Genomic DNA, 20,802 nt, shown 5'->3' on the forward strand with positions numbered 1-20,802 from the left:
AGCTCAGAAGATTACAGCAATGTAGTCTTGATTCATATAGGATGGGGGCATTGACAAAAGAAAAATCCATAAGTTGGCTTGGAAAATAGTGGTGAAAGAAAAAGACAGGGGAGACCTAGGTATCGGGTCTGTCTTGGCAAAAACTAAAGCTTGGATTTGGAAACTGGGTTGTAATGACAAGACTAGCTAGACTGATTTTATTAGGGGAAAATGCAGACCAAGCTTCAACAATGGGCTACCTTACTCCATAAACTCTCAGGATCAGGATAACACCCTGATGAGAGATAGCTGCAAACTTCAAATGAGAAAGGGTAACCATGTAAATTTTTGGAAAGACACTTGGCTAACTGGTTTCTGTTTAGCTGACTCTTATCCTGCACTATTTTGGCTCTCTTTTTGAATTGGATAAGACCCTTTAGAGCTAGAGAGAATCTGAATCTTCATGGGCTAATGTTTGATCTAAATCTAGTAGGAATTCGTCTAACGAATAGAGATAAACTAATTTGGGAATAGGGGAAGGAAGGTGAGTTTATTGTGAACTCCTATATGCTTTTCTTTGACAGGACAAGGTTTGCTAGAACTAAACCATATGCTACAGCCTACAGGCACTTGGAAATCAATCTGTCCTCTAAAAACATATATGACATCATGGCTGGCTCTAATGAAGGCCTCTGCAGTGGAGTTTTCCTCATCAGGAGACATATTTTGAGTCATCAATATGACTATTTCCTTTTTTGTGAACAACATTCTAAAACTATCTCCCATATTATCATACATTGCCCTGTGGTTTGAAAATTTTGAAATAAAATTGTAGCTTAGAGAGGCTTGAACTGGGTAATGCTTTACGCCCTAGATGACCTTTAATGTCAATTACAAGACCTTCTGCTAGATAATCACTACAAGTTTGAAAGATCTATTTGGACTGGTTTTCTATTTAGCATTGTTTGGACTCTTTATAGTACTAGGAACAATTTGGTGTTCGAGGAAAAGCAACCTATTAAGGAGGATGCCATATGGCATTTGTTTTATTTTGTTGCAGGATAGATCAGAAATCTAAATGTCTTATTTTGATATATAGGTATTGATTTATATAGAAACCATGAATGCATCTTGTCTTGGTATGTTAAGTTTTGATTCTAATTGGATTTTGTGGTTGATGTTCTAGTAGCAGGATTGAATTTTTCTTTTATTTTCATGTTCTTAGCCTTTGGCTTTGGCTACAATCGAAGTAGCTAAAGCCTTGTTTCTTTTTTCCTGTTTTTATTTATTTATGTATTCTTGATTTCATAAAATAAAATAAAAACTATCTTGTTCTACAAATTAAAAAAATAATTAATAATTGTGTTATGTTTACAGATGTTTGAAACAACTAAATAGTATTTGGTTAAATACTATTAATGTATTTTTAAGATATAAAATAATTATTAATGAAAACACGATAAATACTAATTATAATATTTTAACATATATTTTTTATATATGTTAAATGATTCATAATTTATTAACCTTAAGTTTTTTTATTAGATTTATTCTTAAATTCAAAAAATAAAATAAAATACAACACACACATATATAAAAAAAGGAAATTCTTGATATAATCAATAATATGGGCAAAAATGGTTTTTAAAATTAAGATACGAAAATATTAGTATCTTTGGTATGTTTGTAATTTTATTAAAAACAATTGGTAGTATCATTAAATCCAATCAAGTGGTTCGATCTTAAAATCTATTAACCTGACTCTTTACTTAGCTCGAGTTTCAAATTAAACCATGTGGAAGTTGATCCAAAATGAATCATTCAATTTAATAGGTCCAAATACAACTTGGATGACCAGTAAAAACACGATATAGATTTTTAAAAAAACTTTAAGATGATAATTTTTTTATATTGAGACAATAACAGATTGGATCGACCTCAGTTATCCTGCAACATGAGTCATGGACTTCAATGAGTTTAATAACTTTATTGTTTTTGTAAATTACTTTTATTTCATTTTATGATAAAAATTATATGTTTGCAAAATTGAGCACCAACTCTAAAAACGACATATTGAGATCATGATAACCCTACAAAAAATAGAAAACAATAGATCATAAATTTCATTTCCTAACCAATCTAATATTGAAGAAGAGTGAAATAAAAAAAAACAATTTGAAAAATTAAAGGACCAAAAATAAAAACAAAAAAATATATCAAGTTTGATGGGTAAATCTGTTAAAGCCGAAAATCAGGTAACCCGAGTCAATATATCAAACCCGCAATTGGTTAATGGACTCCATTAGAATTAATAACTTATTTTTTCTAAACTATTTTTTATTTAACTATATGATAAAAAAAAATAATAAACGATCACAAAATCGAGCATCAAAGCAATACCAAGACTTTTTAAAAAAACTATTATAATATCATAAATAGCAAAACAAAAAAAAATTATGAAACTCAATTCTCAATTAACTCACTATCAGATAATGAAATTAAAAAAAAAAGAAAAGAAAAAAAGAAAAGAAAAGAAGGAAAGCTAAACTCGTCAAACCTGTCAACAGGTTCATGGACTTTTTAAAATTTAGAACATGTTTTTTTTCTCAAAAATATTTTTTTAACTATATAATAAAAAAAATAGAAGATCACATAATCGAGTTCAATTAAAAAAAAAAGGGTTACCCGGCTAAACCTATGAACCAGAGCAACCAGGGTTACCTTACCGAACTCTCAAACTGGATCATTCACTCCACAAAATTTAATAACCTAGTGTTTTTTTTTTAAAAAAAATTATTTAAATAAGAATTTTTTAAAAAAATAGACTATACATCGATGTTGTGATATCTTTCTGATACCAACTTGATGTTGTGATATTTTTATGATACTGCGATAATCGTATAAGAGGTAAATTAAAATAAATTATGAACTCTAAATCTCCATACATATATTATATAAAAAAAAATTAAAAAAAAATCAATAACCAAGGAAAAAATACAAAAAAAAAAACATTATAAAATACTATTGTAATGTACTGTGCTAATAAATACAGGTGGAAAATTATACTTAATTTTAGTCGGATAAAATATTTGACCAAATATTTGGGGAAAGCCAAACATCCATGTCTTAGATTACTAAAGCAACTAATTAAGTTCAGTGGATGTATCATTACAAATTAGGACATAATTCTAATTAAAGCAAAAACATGATTACTTTATGTCATTCAATGTTAAAGTACATATATTAATTAATCGGAACCTTCCAGGCATGAGGGGAACATAACAAAAATATTCTATTGTTTCCATCTTAAAGACATCTCCCGTGGATTTCAAAGGCAGGAGAATATCTTAATAAGATCTCATGCTTTGATTGCTTATGATAAGTTAATTTACTTGTTCTCTCTCTTGGTGATTAATGTTTGTTTTGAGGTGTAGTTATGGTTGTTTTTTAAAGTATTTTTTATTTAGAAATATATCAAAAATAATATTTTTATTATTTTTTTTAAATCATTTTTGATATTAACGCATCAAAATCATCTAAAAACACCAAAAAAATATTAATTTGAAATAAAAAAATTTTTAAAAAAAATTCATTTTTTCAAGAACACTTTTAAAATATAAAAACAACAAATACTAAGTAATCATAGCATTAAGATTGTACTTAGACTTGATGTGATTTTTATAATCAACTTGGATGTGAATATTATCTCTGGGATGGAGACATCCAAACAAGTAGTCACAGTATTTTTCATTACCAATCCTAACGGGTTTGCCTCAGGGTTAAAAATATATTTTTTATTTTTATTTTTTAGGTTAAAAAAGTATATTTTTTATTTTTATTTTTTGGGTTTAAATTTAAAGGTTATCAAAAAATAATTATTAAATTCATATAAATTCACTAAGCCAATATGAAAATTAAACTCTTAAAATTGTAAGAAAATAAGACTTGGTATATACTTAGATGATCCATAACATTATTTTAAAAAAATATTATTATTTTATAAATAATTTTTCCTTTTAAATCTTACAAACATGCATATTTGAAATACTTAACTACAAAAAATGACATAAGAAAATACTTATTTTCTACAAATATTACCTATTTATGTGTTGTGAACATGCCCAATAGTACTTCTCATAATTTTTGTCAATATTTAAGATGCAAGAAAGTGTTTCATAAATAATCTCAAAACATAGAGAAGAACCCATGATTCTTTTAAAAATAAGTGGTCACAAAGATCTAAATAAAAGCAATCACAAAGATTGAAGAATGATCATTAACCCTTTTAAGGCAAACAATCAAGTAGACTAGAATAATTCCTAATCTTTTTGGAGACATTGCAGATAAGACACACGTAGCAAGGTTTAATGGAGATATAGAGATCTTATCGTGGAGATTTTCTATAAAGACATGCTTGGAGAGATGGAGATATGTTTGGAGACTTGAAAAGAGGTTTTTTATGGAGATATATTTGGAGACATTGAGATTTTATAGGAGATTTTTATAGGAGACATTAGAGATATGGAGAAAAATAACTATTTTTTATTGAAAAGTTCAAATAATGGAGATACAATTCTTCGAGATAATATGAAGATTATCTTATATCAAGTAACTCATCAAATGTGCATACTTCTTTCTTTTCTTGCTCTGGTTTTGTTTTTTTATGAACTGCTAGGGGTAACCTTTGGCAATCTATCGTTTTATCTTCCTTTTTAGGGTGTGGCATTCTTTAGTGTTATACTTATGATCATAGTGAAAAAAATAGAACTTATCATGGTTTTTTATGTTTGTGTCATTTTTTTATGGTCAAAAGAGGAGTTATGAGCTCGAAGAATGTTAGTCAATTATGAATATACCTCTTAGTGCTCCTTTTAAATGTTTTTGAGAGACCGATGGTGTTAAAGAAACTTTACTTATGAGTGGAAATGAGGATTTCCTTGTCTAGCCATATTGGCTTCTTCCACCCTAAAATAATTTTAAAACAATTGTTTAGAATTAAAAAAAAAATTATTAGAGAGAGTATACAGCGAGTCTTATAATGAATAGTTATAAACTCCATTAATCAATATTTCTATGGCAATGGGCTAATAAGTCTTTCCACGTTGAGCACTTATTAAACTTTTAAAAATAGACATAAATGCTCTCATCTTCCTGTAGCATGATTATGAAGAGCTCTATAGTGCTCTTTTTGGTTTTAATGTTTTTGTTGAAACAAGAGATGAGTTTGAAGCTATGATCATAAAAATTGAGAATATAGTTAGGTTTCAGGTTATGGTATGATACATGAAAATGCCAAATACATTATTGATTGTATTTGGTATTGTAATTAGTGGAGAGGTTAGTGAATGTTAGTGATACATTAACAAGAAATAACCATTTATGAGCAAATGAAGTGTTTGTTTTGCATATAACGTGGTGCAAGTTTGCATTGTCAACTTTGGCCAGAAACATTATGTCAACCCTGTATAAAAGCATGCATTTATAGAGAATTGGTCAGTAAAATATAATAAAGTTTGTGTGGTGGACAGTGCGTGGTTTCTGACTCTTTGAAACTAAAAAAAAATACATTATATGTGTATTGGCTGGCCTGTATGGTGAGAGAAAAGTGAGATGAGGGGGGGGGGGGGGGAATCTTGTTTGGGGCCTAATCAAAACAGCTAGAAAAGGCCTTGTTTTTTTTTTTATTTCTCTCTAGCATGCCCCGCCATCTTTAGACAGCACATCCAGCCCACTTAAGCAATGTATTGTGATCTTGCAAGTCTTTGAGATATTTTTAATGATATTATAATGTTAAAAGGATTCCGGTGTTTTCTTGATAACTGTTATTTTATTTATTCTCTTTTTTTTTTCCTCCAATTCTCTGTCCTCTCTCTTCTCTCCTCTCTGATGCCATGCATGTAAGCATGCATGCATTGAATGTGCACAAGAGAAACTTGTTTGTGCAAGGATGAATTAAGCAGCAAATGCATAAGGTTTTTTTGTGCACGGGGAAGAAAAGTGCATGGAGGGGAGAAAGACCTGCTCCTGGCCATTTGGGCCTCCCAACATTTAGAATTTTTTTAAAAAAAATGCTATTTATTTTTTATCTTCAATAATAAAGGCTGTACTTCAAGCAATGTACATGTGGTATGTCCCCTGCTCTTAGCTACCTGTTTTTCATCACTGTCTTTGTCTTGATTGAATATTTCCCAACTTCGAACAGTCAGTCTACTTGGAAGCTCCTAAGGGAAAAGTTTTGCTCTGATTATGTCATTTGAACGTCTTCATTTTAGGTTAAATGAAAAAATGGGAAGGTGGGAAATGTTAAGGTATATAATATTCATTGTATGCCTAATAATTTTTCTATAAAATAAGATTAGTCCTAATGATTATGATTATTTTTTAATTATAATCGTATAACTTAAATTTTCGTTGTAATTTCCACTAAACTTAAAACACATTTCTTTTTTAGACACTGGTCAATTTCGCATCTGGGGATTGTGGTTGGCATTCCTCTCCTATATGTTATGGCTTCCGTAACCTTGTTGCCTTGTGGGGATATGGCGTGGAGAAGATTATCAGAAAATCGAAGCAGAAAGTGATGTATTAAGGAGGTGATTTCTGTGAATTCACATCCTTCTTTACCAGCACAACGATGCGACTCTCTGTGGAAGCATGCAAACAGGAGCATCAAGGGCTACTATATACTTCATTGAAAGAGATCATTTTGCGACATGGAGGAGTGCTTGTTCTCCAACTGTCCAACATGTGTTTTTTTGCTTTCTTTCTTTTTGGTATTTGAGCATGGATGTGCCTGCTACTCCTTGTGAAAGTTTTGAGGGGTTGGGAGCTGGTATGATCCTATTTGCATGGTATATTTGATACTATTCCAGAATCAGCTGCGATTTAAAGCTCAGGAATTGGTGCTCGTGTAACTTTCCATGTTTGAGCAACCTTCACGAGGTATTCAAGAGGGTTATTGCGGGGGAACATGGCATCCTAGGGAAGTCAATGGCTGTGTTTCATGGGACCTAGACTGGCATCTTCGACGAAGCTGCAACCCTTAGGAAAAACAACCAAAATTCGTTTTGTTGGCTCCAGTGCACGTCAAGAGTTTGACACGATACCGAGGGAGAAAATTGGTGTTCAGAAATTCTATCTACCGTGCGAGAAGACTGTTTCAGAGTTCAAACATCACGAGCAGGAAGATTCCTGCCACTGCTCATTGTAGTTCAATTCTTGAGACTCACGCCTATGGATACATGGAATTACATTGACCACTTACAACACGTTTAAGCATTTCTGTAAATAGAATTGAAAGCCAAGAACATTATACAAAAATTAATAGCATTATATAACATCATTAATTTGAATCTTAGATTTGCTGAATATTTTTTTATACAAGCAAAATGTAAAGAAAATAAGCAAAGGGGAAAGACAAGGAGGAGGAGGAGGAGGAGAGGGGTTACAGAAGGCACAGGCAAGGAATTGCACACTGGCAAAACTTTTAAACACTGATTCCGTTTTCATGAAAGAAAAAAATGATGACAATTGTGATCCGAGATATACAAATAGGATATTAGAAGAAATATAATCTGAAAATATGTGATCAGTTAGCGGGTACTTCTGTTGAGTTCTGAACTTTATGTTCACTTGAGAAATGTTGGAGTTATGCCTTAAGTTGCTGCCTTTGTTTTATTTTAGTATTGTCTGTCTTTGTTATTTTAATTCTGCTGAAATAAAAGACTAGAGCTGGTCTTCAGGACGTGAACTAGTCTTTAGGAGTCAGTTATGTTGTTAGCTGAACATGGTACATTTATGTTAGTGGTCATGTTAGTGGTTAGCTGAACGTGGCACATTGTAATGCTACAAATCAGCAATTTCAGTTTGTTTCAAGTCTATTTAAACGTGTAAAGATTGCTGAAACATGTAAGCAATCAACGATATTTTTCAGTTCAATAAAACAGAAAAAAAAACTTCCACTGTTCAAAGCAAAATTTGCATTCTGTTTTTCACTTCTTCTTTTCAATCTTTTCAAACTCTTTCAATTGGTATCAGAGCGATTTTCTTGAAGGGCCTGTGATGGATTCTGAATCAAGTTTCACCCATATTTCTCCTCCAATCTTCAATTGAGAGAATTTTCAACTATGGGCAGTAAGAATGGAAACTCACCTAGAAGCCTTAGATTTGTGGGAAGTTGTTGAAGAGGATTATGAGGTGCCACCACTGCCTAATAATCCAACTATGACTCAGATCAAAAGTCATAAGGAGAGAAAGACCAAGAAATCGAAGGCGAAGGCATGTTTGTTTGCTGCTGTTTCCACAACCATTTTCACCAGGATCATGTCACTTCAATCATCAAAGGATGTTTGGGATTACTTGAAGAAGGAATATGCAGGAGATGAAAGAATTCGTGGAATGCAAAGCTTAAACTTGATACGTGAATTTGAGCTGCAAAGGATGAAGGATTCTGAGACTATAAAGGAGTACTCAGACAAATTGATGGGGATTGCTAACAGAGTCAGGCTGCTGGGAACATCATTTGCAGATTCTAGAATTGTTGAAAAACTTCTGGTCACAGTACCAGAAAAGTATGAAGCTTCAATTACAACATTGGAGAATACTAAAGACCTGTCAAAAATTACATTGACAGAGTTGCTAAATGCCTTACAAGCTCAAGAGCAGAGAAGGCTTATGAGGCAGGATCATGCAATTGAAGGTGCTTTGCAAGCAAAATTTGCAGACTATGACAAGAAGAAGTTCTTCAGGAAGAGCGCAGCTTCAGGCAGCATTAAACCAAATAAAGGTTACAACAAAGGAAAATTTATTAAAAGGAATTTTCCACCTTGTCAACACTGCAACAAGAGTGGTCACCCACCATTCAAATGCTGGAAGAGGCCTGATGCAAGGTGCAGCAAAAGCAATCAGCTAGGACATGAGGCAATAATCTGCAGATTCAAAAATCAAAAACAAGAAGAAGATGCTCAAGTCGCGAACCAAGATGATGAGGATAAGATGTTTGTGGCTGCATGCTTCTCGGTTCAAACCACCTCAGACCATTGGCTAATTGATAGTGGTTGCACCAACCACATGACTTTTGATAAAAGTCTTTTCCGAAATTTGCAGCCTACAGAAGCTGCAAAAGTCAGAATTGGAAATGGTGAATGCATTGAAGCCAAGGGAAAGGGAACAATTGCCATCACAACAAATTCAGGTACAAAAACAATTGCAGATGTTCTTTATGTGCCTAATATAGATCAGAATTTGTTGAGTGTGGGGCAATTAATTGAGAAAGGAATGAAGGTGATTTTTGAAAATCAACATTGCTGTATTTTTTATGCTGCTGGGTGTAAAATTCTACAAGTTAGAATCAAGAGCAAAAGTTTCTCATTTCTGCCATTTGAGGAGGAGCATAATGCTTTCCCAACAAAACTCAATTATACTAAGTTATGGCACAAAAGGTTGGGGCACTGCCATCAATAAAGGATGCTTACCATGAAGAATTCTGAGGCTGTCAGAGGTATACCTTCATTTACTGAAATTACATTGAACTGTCATGCTTGTCAGTTTGGTAAGCAGAATAGAAAATCATTTTCGAGATCAACTTAGAGATCATCCCAAAAGCTGCAGCTGATTCATACCGATGTGGTTGGTCCTCTAAGCACACCATCATTAAATGACAATAAATATTACTTGCTGTTTATTGACGATTTCTCTCGAATGTGCTGGATTTATTTCATGAAATTCAAATCAAAGGTGGCTGGAATTTTCTGGAGATTCAAGAAGAATGTGGAGAATCAAAGCAACTGCAGAATTCAAGCAATTCGTTCAAACAATGGCAGAGAATACACATCAACAGAATTCAATCTTTATTATGAAGAAGCTGGCATTGAGCATCAACTCACAGCCCCTTACACTCTAGAGCAGAATGGGGTTAGTGAGAGAAGAAATCGATACATAATGGAGATGGCTAGATGCATGTTACATGAGAAGAACTTGCCTAAAGTTTTTTGGGCAGAAATTGCTAACACAGCAGTATTCCTGCAAAATCGTCTCCCAACAAAGCTTTTGACAAAAAAAACTCCTTTTGAAGTGTGGTAGAATTACAAACCCTCACTTAGTTTTCTTAAGGTTTTTGGCAGCACATGTTTTGTTCACATTCCACAGATTAAGAGGGACAAGCTTGACAAGAAGACAATGCAAGGTATCTTTGTTGGCTATAGCATAATTTCTAAAGCCTACAAAGTATACCTCCCTCAAACCCCAGAAGATTACAATTACACGGGATGTGCAGTTCCATGAAGACTGTCGCACGTGTGCGGCGTCGCGGCGAAAAAAAATTAGTTTTTCCATTTTCTTATCTACAATGTAAATCTATCTATATCTATTTGGTAAATATAGGGAGACAAGAAAATATTGTCTTTGATCGGTGAAAAATGGAATGGGAGTCGCCACCTAGTATTTTGGTCACTAGGAACCCTAACTGGTCTCAGAGATCGGGTACGGGGACTGGTTGCGTAAAGGGAAGGTATCAACACCCCAAATACGCCTTACCTAAGGTAAGCTGCATTGTTTGATTGTTTGATAAAAACTAAGGTGTTATTGTACTTCTAGTCGTTGGTCTGTCTATGGTTCAAGAAAAATCCTCCTCAATAAGAAGGTCTTTTATCTTATCGGGTAAAATCCTAACCGTTCAAACGTCTATACCAAAAAAAAATTTAGGAATACGTTTTACGTATAAATTCGTAATCCCAATTAAAAGGAAAACAAAAAGATTTTTTTAGAATTTTTGAAATATTGGCCTAGTTCTCATGGCTTAAATAAACTGGTTATCAAAGCCAAAATGCATGCTAATACATATATTGTTTTGAAAAATATAAGGTTATAATATTTATATATATATATATATATTGGAGAGACTAGGCCGTATTTTAAAACAAAAAAACATTTTTTTTGGAAAATATTATTTTTTATATGTTTTAACAAAAATCGGGTATTTTAATACTGGGTTTGTATTCTTACGGTATAAAAATACAAACCAATATTATTCCACCCTAATAACAAAATGCAGGAAAAATCAACAATATTTTTAAGGACTTTTGGAAATTTTTTTGAAAGCAAAAACATTTTTTATTTCGAAAATCTTTGATGTTTTGACGAAAACCAGGTATTTTAATACCGGATTTGTATCTTTACAGCATAAAAATACAAACCAGTATTGATCAAAATACAGTAACAAAATTGTGGAAATCACATATTTTTCAAAATAATTTTTTTTTTGAAGAATTTTTATTTTTAATAAAAAAAAGTTTTTAAGTTGGGCCCCGTTCGGCCCATATGACTGGGCTTGACCCAGCAGGCCTAACCAGGTCATTGGCCCAAGCCAGTGTCCTGGGTGGAAGCTCACGCGTGCATCCTTAATATCATATACAAATGGTATTGTTCAAGTGAATTATAATTCACTTTGAACAGTAAAAAATGCAAAACGAAAACCACGCACAGTAATATGCAAAAGAAGACACACATAGTAACATATGGTACTGTTCAAGTGAATTATAATTCACTTGAACAGTAACATTTGCATTTCACTGTTCAAGTGAATTATAATTCACTTGCACAGTGAAAATGCTAAAGGAAATCACCTTCACAGAGACGCAAAACGCTTACCTGGACGTGGAACCGAAAGGAGCGAAGACGATGCCGAACACTCACAGTGATGCTGGTGGCGGTGGAGAGGAAACCAATGAGGGCTCACGGTGGTTCTGGCAGTGGCTGGTTTGGCGGTGGCGTTGTTGCGGCTCCTCTTCCTCTTCCTTGCTGTTTTGGCGCTGCTTTTTCTCTGTTTCCCTTTCTCCTTCTACTCCCAACTGTGCTGTTGTCAACTACGAAGACAGTGGCAGCTGGTGGTGATGGCTTGGGTGGTGGTCGAACGTCCGTGTTGCTGGTGCTGCAGCGGAGGTTGGTGGCTCCAAACGACGGTTCTCAACGGTCCGGTGACTTCTCGGGTCGTGCTCGGTCTTGGTTTTCTCTAAGCTCTCCCACGGTTTCTGTAATCTTCCCCCCCTGGTTCTGTTTCTTTGAGTTTTGAGTATTTATTCCTTTAGTTCAACGGTTTCTCTCTCCTTCAGTTTCTTTCCCTCTCTTGGTCTCGGGTCTTTTCTTCTTCTTTTCTCCTCCCCTGCTTCAAGTCTCTCCCCTTCTTTTATAGGCGGGCAAAGGGAGCGGGGCTGCATGGTCTGAGCAGGGCAGCGTGGGGAGCATGACAGCGGGTTGAGCAGGGCATCGTGGGGGGACAGCGCCGGTCGGCTGGTCGGCAAGCGTGGTTGATCAACGCGTGGCCCTCCTGGCTTCGCGTCGTCCGAGGTGTATGGGCTCCGGGTTCTATCAGCGCACGCGAGGAGAGAAGGGCACCGGCTGATTAAACAACGTTTTTCTCCATGCTCGCTGCACGTTCGGGGAGGAAGAAGAAAGGGGAACAGTGCCGTTCAAAACGGCACCGTTCGGTCCCTTTTTTTTAAAAAAAATATATATGAAACGGCGTCGTTTTGGGGAAAACGCGCCGTTTCATTTAAAAATGGCGCCAGAACGCGCCAAATTTCAACTCAGCCCTCAATTATCTTTTGATTCTTTCAATTGCGTCCCTGTCAATTTCGGTCCTCGCCCCCATAGTTGTCCGCGTTTTTCACCTTGGTCCTTGGCCTCTGATTTATGCAATTAAGCCCTCAATTGATCAATAAACTTCCAATTTCTTCAATTATGCCCCTGGATCAAATCAAGACAGCTCCCTCTATTTACCCGCATTTTCCAAATTGGTCCCTGGTTTCGGATTTTCACAATTAAGCCCCTAATTGGCCATTAAACTTCAATATTTATGCAATTAAGCCCCTGATTTGGCCTAATAAATTCCAAAAAAATATATTTTGGCCCCAGAACTTAAATTTCTTCTAATTAAAGCCCAAATTGACTTAAAAATCAATTTTTCTTGTAATCAAAACCCCTATAAAATCAATAAAAAATCCAATTAAGTCCATAAACATCCAAATTTGGGTTTTTCTCCTAAAAATTCAAAATTTCTTATCCATCAGGGCTCTCATCATCCAAGAATAAACTGTCAAAAATCCAATCTTGGTATTTTTTAACCTCCTTGACCAATCTTCCGACCATTTTCTGAGCGCTTCTGCTTCCTGTTATTTTTCTAACCTTCTTTGGCTATTTATTATTTTTTTTTTTTTTTGTGGGGACCCAAAAATGGGTTACAACAAAGACAACAAATGGAACTAGGATGAAACACAAGAGATCACGGTGCTTGATGATCAAATTATTACTCCCCTGCAAAATGAATCAATTGATGAATCACCAGTACGAGGCACCAGATCACTTGAAGAAATCTATCAAAGGAGCAATGTGGCTGTTTGTGAACCAGAAAATTATGAAGATGCGCAGATGAATCCAGCATGGCAGGAAGCAATGAAGGAGGAAATACACATGATTGAAAAAAATCATACGTGGGAACTTGTTGATCGACCTGCAGACAAGAACATTATTGGCGTCAAGTGGATTTTCAGGACCAAACTGAATGCTGACAGCTCCATCAACAAATTCAAGGCAAGGCTGGTTGTCAAGGGGTATGCTCAAGTGTATGGGGTGGATTATTCAGACACATTCGCTCCAGTAGCAAGGATGGACACCATCAGATTATTGCTTGTTGTTGCTGCACACAAAAACTGGAAAGTGTTCCAGATGGACATAAAATCAGCCTTCCTCAATGGCGATTTACAAGAAGAAATTTATGTTGAACAACCTGTTGGATTTGTTGTTCAAGGAGAAGAAGACAAGGTGTACATGCTGAAGAAGGCACTTTATGGATTAAAACAGGCACCAAGGGCCTGGTATGGCCGAATTGATGACTACTTGACAGGGTTTGGATTTCAGAAAAGTCTTTCTGAATCAACCCTCTATGTGAAGAAAATTGATGATGATGTTCTTATTGTGTCCCTCTATGTTGATGATTTACTTGTAACTGGAAGTAATTTGCAGCAAATTGAAAGGTTCAAGCAGGACATGATGTAAGCTTTCGAAATAAGTGACCTTGGACTCATGAGTTTTTTTCTTGGCATGGAGATTAAACAAAGCAGAGGAGTGATCTTCATTGGTCAAGAAAAATATGCGAAGGAGATTTTGAAGAAATTCCAAATGGAGAATTGCAAACCAACTACTACTCCAATGAATCAGAAGGATAAATTCAGCAAAAAGGATGAGACTGCCAGGGTAGATGAAGAAAAGTACAGAAGCTTGATTGGTTGCTTGCTGTATTTGACAGCAACCTGACCTGACATTCTTTATGCAACAAACCTTCTATCAAGGTTTATGCATTGTCCAAGTGAGCTACATATGAGGGCAGCCAAACGTATCCTGCGTTACATCAAAGGAACATGCAGTTTTGGTGTTAAATTTATGTAATGTAAAACACTGAAATTGCATGGCTTTTCTGACAGTGATTGGGGTGGATTCATTGATGACATGAAAAGCACTTCTGGTTTTTGTTTCAATCTAGGCTCAACAATATTTTCATGGTCATCCAAGAAGCAAAGCATTGTTGCACAATCAACTGCAGAGGCAGAGTTCATTGCTGCCACAGCTGCAGTTAACCAAGCTTTATGGCTTCAAAAGTTACTGCGTGATCTACATATGGAAGAGGAAGAAGCAACTGAAATCTCAGTTGACAATCAAGTAGCTATAGCAATCTCTAACAATCCTGTGTTTCATGGGAAAACCAAATATTTCAACATCAAATTATATTTTATCCGAGAGGTGCAGAAGAATGGAGATGTTAAGCTACTTTATTGCAGGACTGAAGATCAAATGGCTGATTTGTTTACCAAAGCACTTCCTGCTAACAGGTTCGAATTTCTCACAAGGCTGATAGGAGTATGCAGCCCTTAATGCAAGGAGGAGTGTTGGAGTTATGCCTTAAGTTGCTGCCTTTGTTTTATTTTAGTATTGTCTGTCTTTGTTATTTTAATTCTGCTGAAATAAAAGACTAGAGCTGGTCTTCAGGACGTGAACTAGTCTTTAGGAGTCAGTTATGTTGTTAGCTGAACATGGTACATTTATGTTAGTGGTCATGTTAGTGGTCAGCTGAACGTGGCACATTTTAGTGCTACAAACCAGCAATTTCATTTTGTTTCAAGTCTATTTAAACGTGTAAAGATTGCTGAAACATGTAAGCAATCAACGATATTTTTCAGTTCAATAAAACAGAAAAAAAAAAATTCCACTGTTCAAAGCAAAATCTGCATTCTGTTTTTCACTTCTTCTTTTCAATCTTTTCAAACTCTTTCAAGAAAGAACTTCCAGATATCTCTATCAGTCATCTCCTTAACTAAATGCGCTCCGAAAATGCCTTCCTCGTCCACCAGGCTTCTTAGCTGTCGTGCTCCATTACTGAAACCAACATAATTTCTCTTTGTTGCCAGGTATAATACGCCATATGGAGGCCTCAAACACTGGTCAAGCAAAACAGGAGTTAAAAATTGTTAGGATACTGGCATGTAAATCTGACAAGACAAAAGGCAAAGGATAGGATAAATGAGAAATGAGACACACAAGAATTTACGTGGTTCACCCAATTAGGCTACGTCCATGGGCAAGTATAAAAGGATTTTACTAGTAATGTGGGAATTACAACCTCTCTCAGATAATAGGAGAACAACTAAAATCTCTCTATTACTAGGAGAAAACACATCACTTACTCTCTCACAAATACCTCACAACTTAGTGGGATTACACTCTCTTCACTCTACTCTTCTTCTCTCTTCCTTGGTGTGTATATAATACTTGGATGCATTGCCTATTTATAGGCAAGCATCCATGCAAGAGCAAGTGGCCAAGTGGCCAACTATCTTCACATTCTCCCACTTGAAGACTTTGATGATTTAATCAAGTCTTCACACTTGATCATTTGTGATTCTTCTATCCTTTCAATACTTGTCATCTTCATGCTGCTTACGTTTCTGCTAGCCCATAAGAGGATCTGCACCATATATATTTATCAGTGTTGACTAGTTTGGTCAAAGCATCTACTGGGTTTTCCTTTGTGTGAACCTTCTGAAAATCCACACTTCCATCTTCCACCACTTCACGAACAAAGTGATATTGAACATCTATATGTTTTGTTCTTGAATGAAACGCTGGATTCCTTGCAATATGCAAGGCACTCTGACTATCACAATACAAAGGAATCTTCTCTTGTTTGTGCCCGAGCTCCTCCATAAGTTTCTTCATCCATATTGCTTCTTTACAAGCTTGTGTAGCTGCCATAAACTCAGCTTCTGTTGTGGATAACGCTACAACAGTCTGAATTTTAGAGACCCAGCTCACAGCTCCTCCTGCAATTATGAACACATAGCCTGTAGTGGATTTTCTTTTCTCAAGGTCACCAGCAAAATCTGAGTCAACATAACCTCTGACAATGAATTCTGATCCTCCATAACATAATGCAGCATCTGAGGTACCCTTGATGTATCTTGTCGCACCCTCACGGCGGAGCGCGGCGTCGTGGCGACTTTCGATTGATTTCAGGGTCTTTTGTTTTTTTTGTGAAGGAGTCGCCACCTAGTATTTTGGTCACTAGAAACCCTAACTGGTCTTTCAGAGATTCTAAAGCAAGGGACTGGTTGCGTAAAGGGAAGGTATTAGCACCCCTAGTACGCCCTACCTAGGGTAAGCTGCTTGATGTTTGGTTTGCTCTATAATTGCTATGGTGTTGGTGTTTTCTAATCCCATCAATTTTCCTAGGTTTGATTCAAATAAAATTTATTTGGATAGAAATCCAAGGAGATTCCATGTGCTTTGAAAGCTCATTTTTCCCTTTAGTATTTCAAGAGTTTGCGACTCGTAAATCGCAAGGAAATGGGAAAAAAATTTAGAAATCTAGGGCGCTACAAAAAAAACCTATATTTTTTTATATTTTATACTCTCACGGCTCGTAAACCGTGGAGTAAGAAAATTTTTGAAATGTTTTCGATTATAATCAAGGCTTCTTTCACGAATGTGTGCGGATTTATTACTCCCAATAATATTTTGGATATTCGTCCTTTAAGGATTTCTTTATCCAAACATTAGCGGTGAATAATAGATTAATTCCCCCCAAAATAGGATTTTTATATTTTTTTTGAAATATTGGCCAATACCCTTTGGAGTTTTACAAACATGTTGCAAAATTCAGAAATGCAAGAAAATAATTTTTTTGTTGTGTTTACGAAATCCATGCGAAAACACCTTTGTTGAAACTTCAAATATTTTTTTTATATACATACATAAAAAAAGAATTCAAAACATGTTAGGGTATTGGCCGTATGCAACACACAAGAAAAACATTTTTTATATTTTTGTCGAAACGCAAACATCACAATTAGACGTAAACATCAAAATGGAAAATAGCAAGCCATCATACATATTATAAGCATTACAAGAAGCTTGAAACAATTCGTAACAAAAACCCATCAAAGCCAAATCAACTTAAATTTTTGTAACTGGAAAGGAATAAACCCGTATGTATGAGGGAGCCACAGTTTTAGAACTGAAATTTTGAAATCTAACCCCTATGTCCGTGCCTCACAACCCCATTATTTCCTCACCTTAAAAACGAACTGCCTTATTCATTTCACCACGCCAACAGAGAGAAACAAAACAGAAACTGGGAAAGCATGCTTTATTCGTATATAGGAAAAAAACAAAACCATGGCCGGCTAATCTCTCAAGAAGCAGAAAAAAAAAACCGAACAGAGAAAGGAGCTGATGATGAAGAAACAACAGCCCCCTTCCCCGGTTCCTTAAATCTGAAACAGCTAAAGAAAGAAAAAAACGGAACACCAAAAGCCAGCCCTCTTAACATAGTCACTCATAAAAAACTCAAAGCCACGGCAGGAACAAAACAAGGCAAGTGTTCATTGTGTACATAGTAAAAAAAAAAACCGAATGTGCAAAGCAAAGCAAAGAGAAAAGAAAAAGGTGCAAACTGATTTAAAGGCAGCAAAGGAGAAGAAAGTTAAGACTTACCTGCAGGTCTCACTGTTTTCTTTTCTGCAGAGGATGAAATAAAACCAAGCAAAACGTTGTTGTCCAGCTTTAGCAGCAAAGCTCCCTCTCCGTCTTGTCTTTTCTTCATTTCTTCCCTCACAGTGCTACCAGAACGCAAAACAAGAAACTCCCTTTATTCTGCGTTTTTTTACTCTGCCTCTCTTGCGTTTTACGTCTGATTTCTTTCTAGTTTTAGAGGAGGGTGTGGCTGTTTTCTTTCCTTTCATAGGGCCAGCTGCTCCCTTTGAAATGAGGCCAGAAAAAACGTGGTTGCAGCTCCCAAAATCAGACATGATGATAAAGGAAAAACAGCAGGAATTTGCAGCGAAAAAGGAAAGAAAATCAGCTGGATGGTGCAGCTACAAGGTCTCATTTTTCCTATTGGTGTGGAAAAAATCCTATCATTTATGATGATCCATCCTCCCTCTCCAGCTTTCAATATCCTTCTTCAATTCAATCCCTCATTTTAAAACTTTTCGGTTCAGTCCTTGGTTCCAAAAAAATCCTTCGAATCAGCCCTATGAACTTGGGCTATATCCTTCCCGCGGTAGAATTTTCTACTTTCACGTTAGATGTTCAAATGGGAATATCTTGAGCTTCTGATATTAGAATCAAGTGATTCAAAAGCCAAAATTATTATACGCATCTAGGACTACAACTTTGATGAAGGCGTCGAAGTGAGATAAAATCTTTTTACAGAACAGGAACTGATAGTAATCTAGAGGGTCAAAAGGGATCTCCAGGTCTAAACTCAAAACTGACGAATACCGAGAATCCTGATATGACTGAGAGTATGAACTAAGAACAAAAAACACAAAAACTAGGCCAACAATAAAGTTTTTTTTTTTTTTAGCGCAGACTTGGGTCAATATCCTTCTCGCGGCAGAATTCTCTGCCTTCACGTTAGATATTCAAACGGGAACATCTAGAGCCTCTGATATCAGAATCAAGTGATTCAAAAGCTCAAATTATTCTACGCATCTAGGACTACAACTTTGATGAAGGCGTTGAAGTGAGATAAAATCTTTTTACAGAACAGGAATTGATAGTAATCTAGTGGGTCAAAAAGGGATCTCCAGGTCTAACTAAAAAACTGACGAATGCCGAGAATCCTGATATGACTGAGAGTGAAATAAGAACAAAAATCTCAAAAACTAGGCCAAAAATAGAGTTCTTTTAGTGCAGACTCGAGTCAATATCCTTCTCATGGAAGAATTCTCTGCCTTCACGTTAGATATTCAAACATGAATATTTTAAGCTTCTGATATTGAAATCAAGCGATTCGAAAGCCCAAATTTATCTACGCGTCCAGGACTACATCTTTTATGAAGGAGTCGAAGTGAGATAACATCGTTTTAGAGAAACAAAATCTGGCAGTAATCTAGTTGGTCAAAAAGGTTCTTGATCCGACAATGTTGAGCATCCAAATCTGACTGAGAATCTGCTCTAAGAACAATGATCCCTAGGACCTATTAAAGGTGTACGTCAAATTTTTTTTAGCGAACATGAGCTAAACTCCTATACTCTGTTCAAAAGAGGTATACACCCTCTCCAGCACGTGGGGGTCCGAAATTGGGTAACAACATATCTCAAGATCCTCTTGATAGTATTCCAATACTCTCTACCAGGATTTGCCATATATTGACTAGCTGCTCCCACTGCTTGTGCAATGTCTGGTCTTGTGCATATCATGGCAAACATTAAACTTCCCACTGCTGATGCATACGGTACTCGAGACATCTTCATCCTCTCTGCTTCATTGCTAGGAGACATACTTGAGGATAATTTGAAGTTAATAGGAAGTGGGGTGGAAATTGGCTTACAATCTTGCATGTTGAAGCGTCACAAGATTTTCTTTAAATAATTCTTCTGAGAAAGCCAAATCTTCCTTTTACTTCTGTCTCGGTGAATTTGCATCCCTAGAATCTTATTTGCTGGTCCCAAGTCCTTCATATCAAACTCTCTAGCCAACTATGCCTTCAATTCTTGGACTCGATCTTTGTTGGGGCCTATTACCAACATGTCATCCACGTACAACAACAGAATGATGAAAACATCATTTTCTTCAAACCTCTTGTAATACGTACAATGGTCTGAACTGAGTCTGTTGTACCCAAGGCTAATTATGAAGGAATCAAATCTCTTGTACCAACACCCCGGCGCCTGTTTGAGACCGTATAGAGATTTGTTCAACCTGCAAACCAAGTTCTCCTTGCCTGTTTCAGCAAAACCCTCTGGTTGGAGCATATAAATTTCTTCTTCAAGTTCTCCATGAAGAAATGCAGTTTTCACATCTAACTGCTCTAAGTGAAGATCAAATATAGCACACATTGCCAAGACTACTCTGATTGTAGTAAGTCGTACCACCGGAGAAAATATCTCATTAAAGTCTATTCCTTCTTTCTGAGCATATCCTTTCACCACCAATCTTGCACGATATCGCTCCACTTGATCATTGCCATCACGTTTTATCTTGTAAACCCATTTGTTGCCTATGGCCTTTCTTCCTTGTGGTAGCGGAACAAGATCCCAAGTGTTATTCTTGTGCAGAGCTTCAATCTCCTCTTGCATTGCTGTCATCCACATAGATACATCTGTGCTTTTGATAGCCTCATGGAAAGTTGATGGCTCTCCATCCTCTGTTAGAAGACAGTATGCAATGTTGCTCTCAGTAACATATTCTGAGTGCCAAGCCGGTGGTCTTCTTTCACAAGTCGACCGCCGAACTTCTAGAGTTTCAGACTCTATTTGTTCTTGCTCTTC

The 20,802-nt window shown here is 35.9% G+C and overlaps 1 protein-coding gene across 1 annotated transcript; it reads left to right on the plus strand.

Annotated features, from left to right (window-relative positions):
• The first annotated feature begins 8,118 nt into the window (after positions 1 to 8,118).
• On the plus strand, positions 8,119 to 10,260 carry LOC140954768 (uncharacterized). The gene is made up of 3 exons (XM_073405520.1): positions 8,119 to 9,261; positions 9,715 to 9,993; positions 10,126 to 10,260. The coding sequence occupies exons 1-3, from the start codon at positions 8,119 to 8,121 to the stop codon at positions 10,258 to 10,260; spliced, it is 1,557 nt and encodes a 518-aa protein (XP_073261621.1).
• Positions 10,261 to 20,802: the final 10,542 nt, after the last annotated feature.

The sequence above is a fragment of the Populus alba genome, chromosome 17, assembly GCF_005239225.2.
Source record: "Populus alba chromosome 17, ASM523922v2, whole genome shotgun sequence".
NCBI classification, from domain to species: Eukaryota; Viridiplantae; Streptophyta; class Magnoliopsida; order Malpighiales; family Salicaceae; genus Populus; species Populus alba.

Excerpts from the sequence above, each read along its gene's own strand:
- LOC140954768 (XM_073405520.1), top strand. The coding sequence starts at position 8,119 with ATGGAAACTCACCTAGAAGCCTTAGATTTGTGGGAAGTTGTTGAAGAG. Across the intron at positions 9,262-9,714 it reads TAATTGAGAAAGGAATGAAG|GTGGCTGGAATTTTCTGGAG; the intron begins GTGATTTTTGAA and ends TTCAAATCAAAG. Across the intron at positions 9,994-10,125 it reads CAGAAATTGCTAACACAGCA|ATTAAGAGGGACAAGCTTGA; the intron begins GTATTCCTGCAA and ends CACATTCCACAG.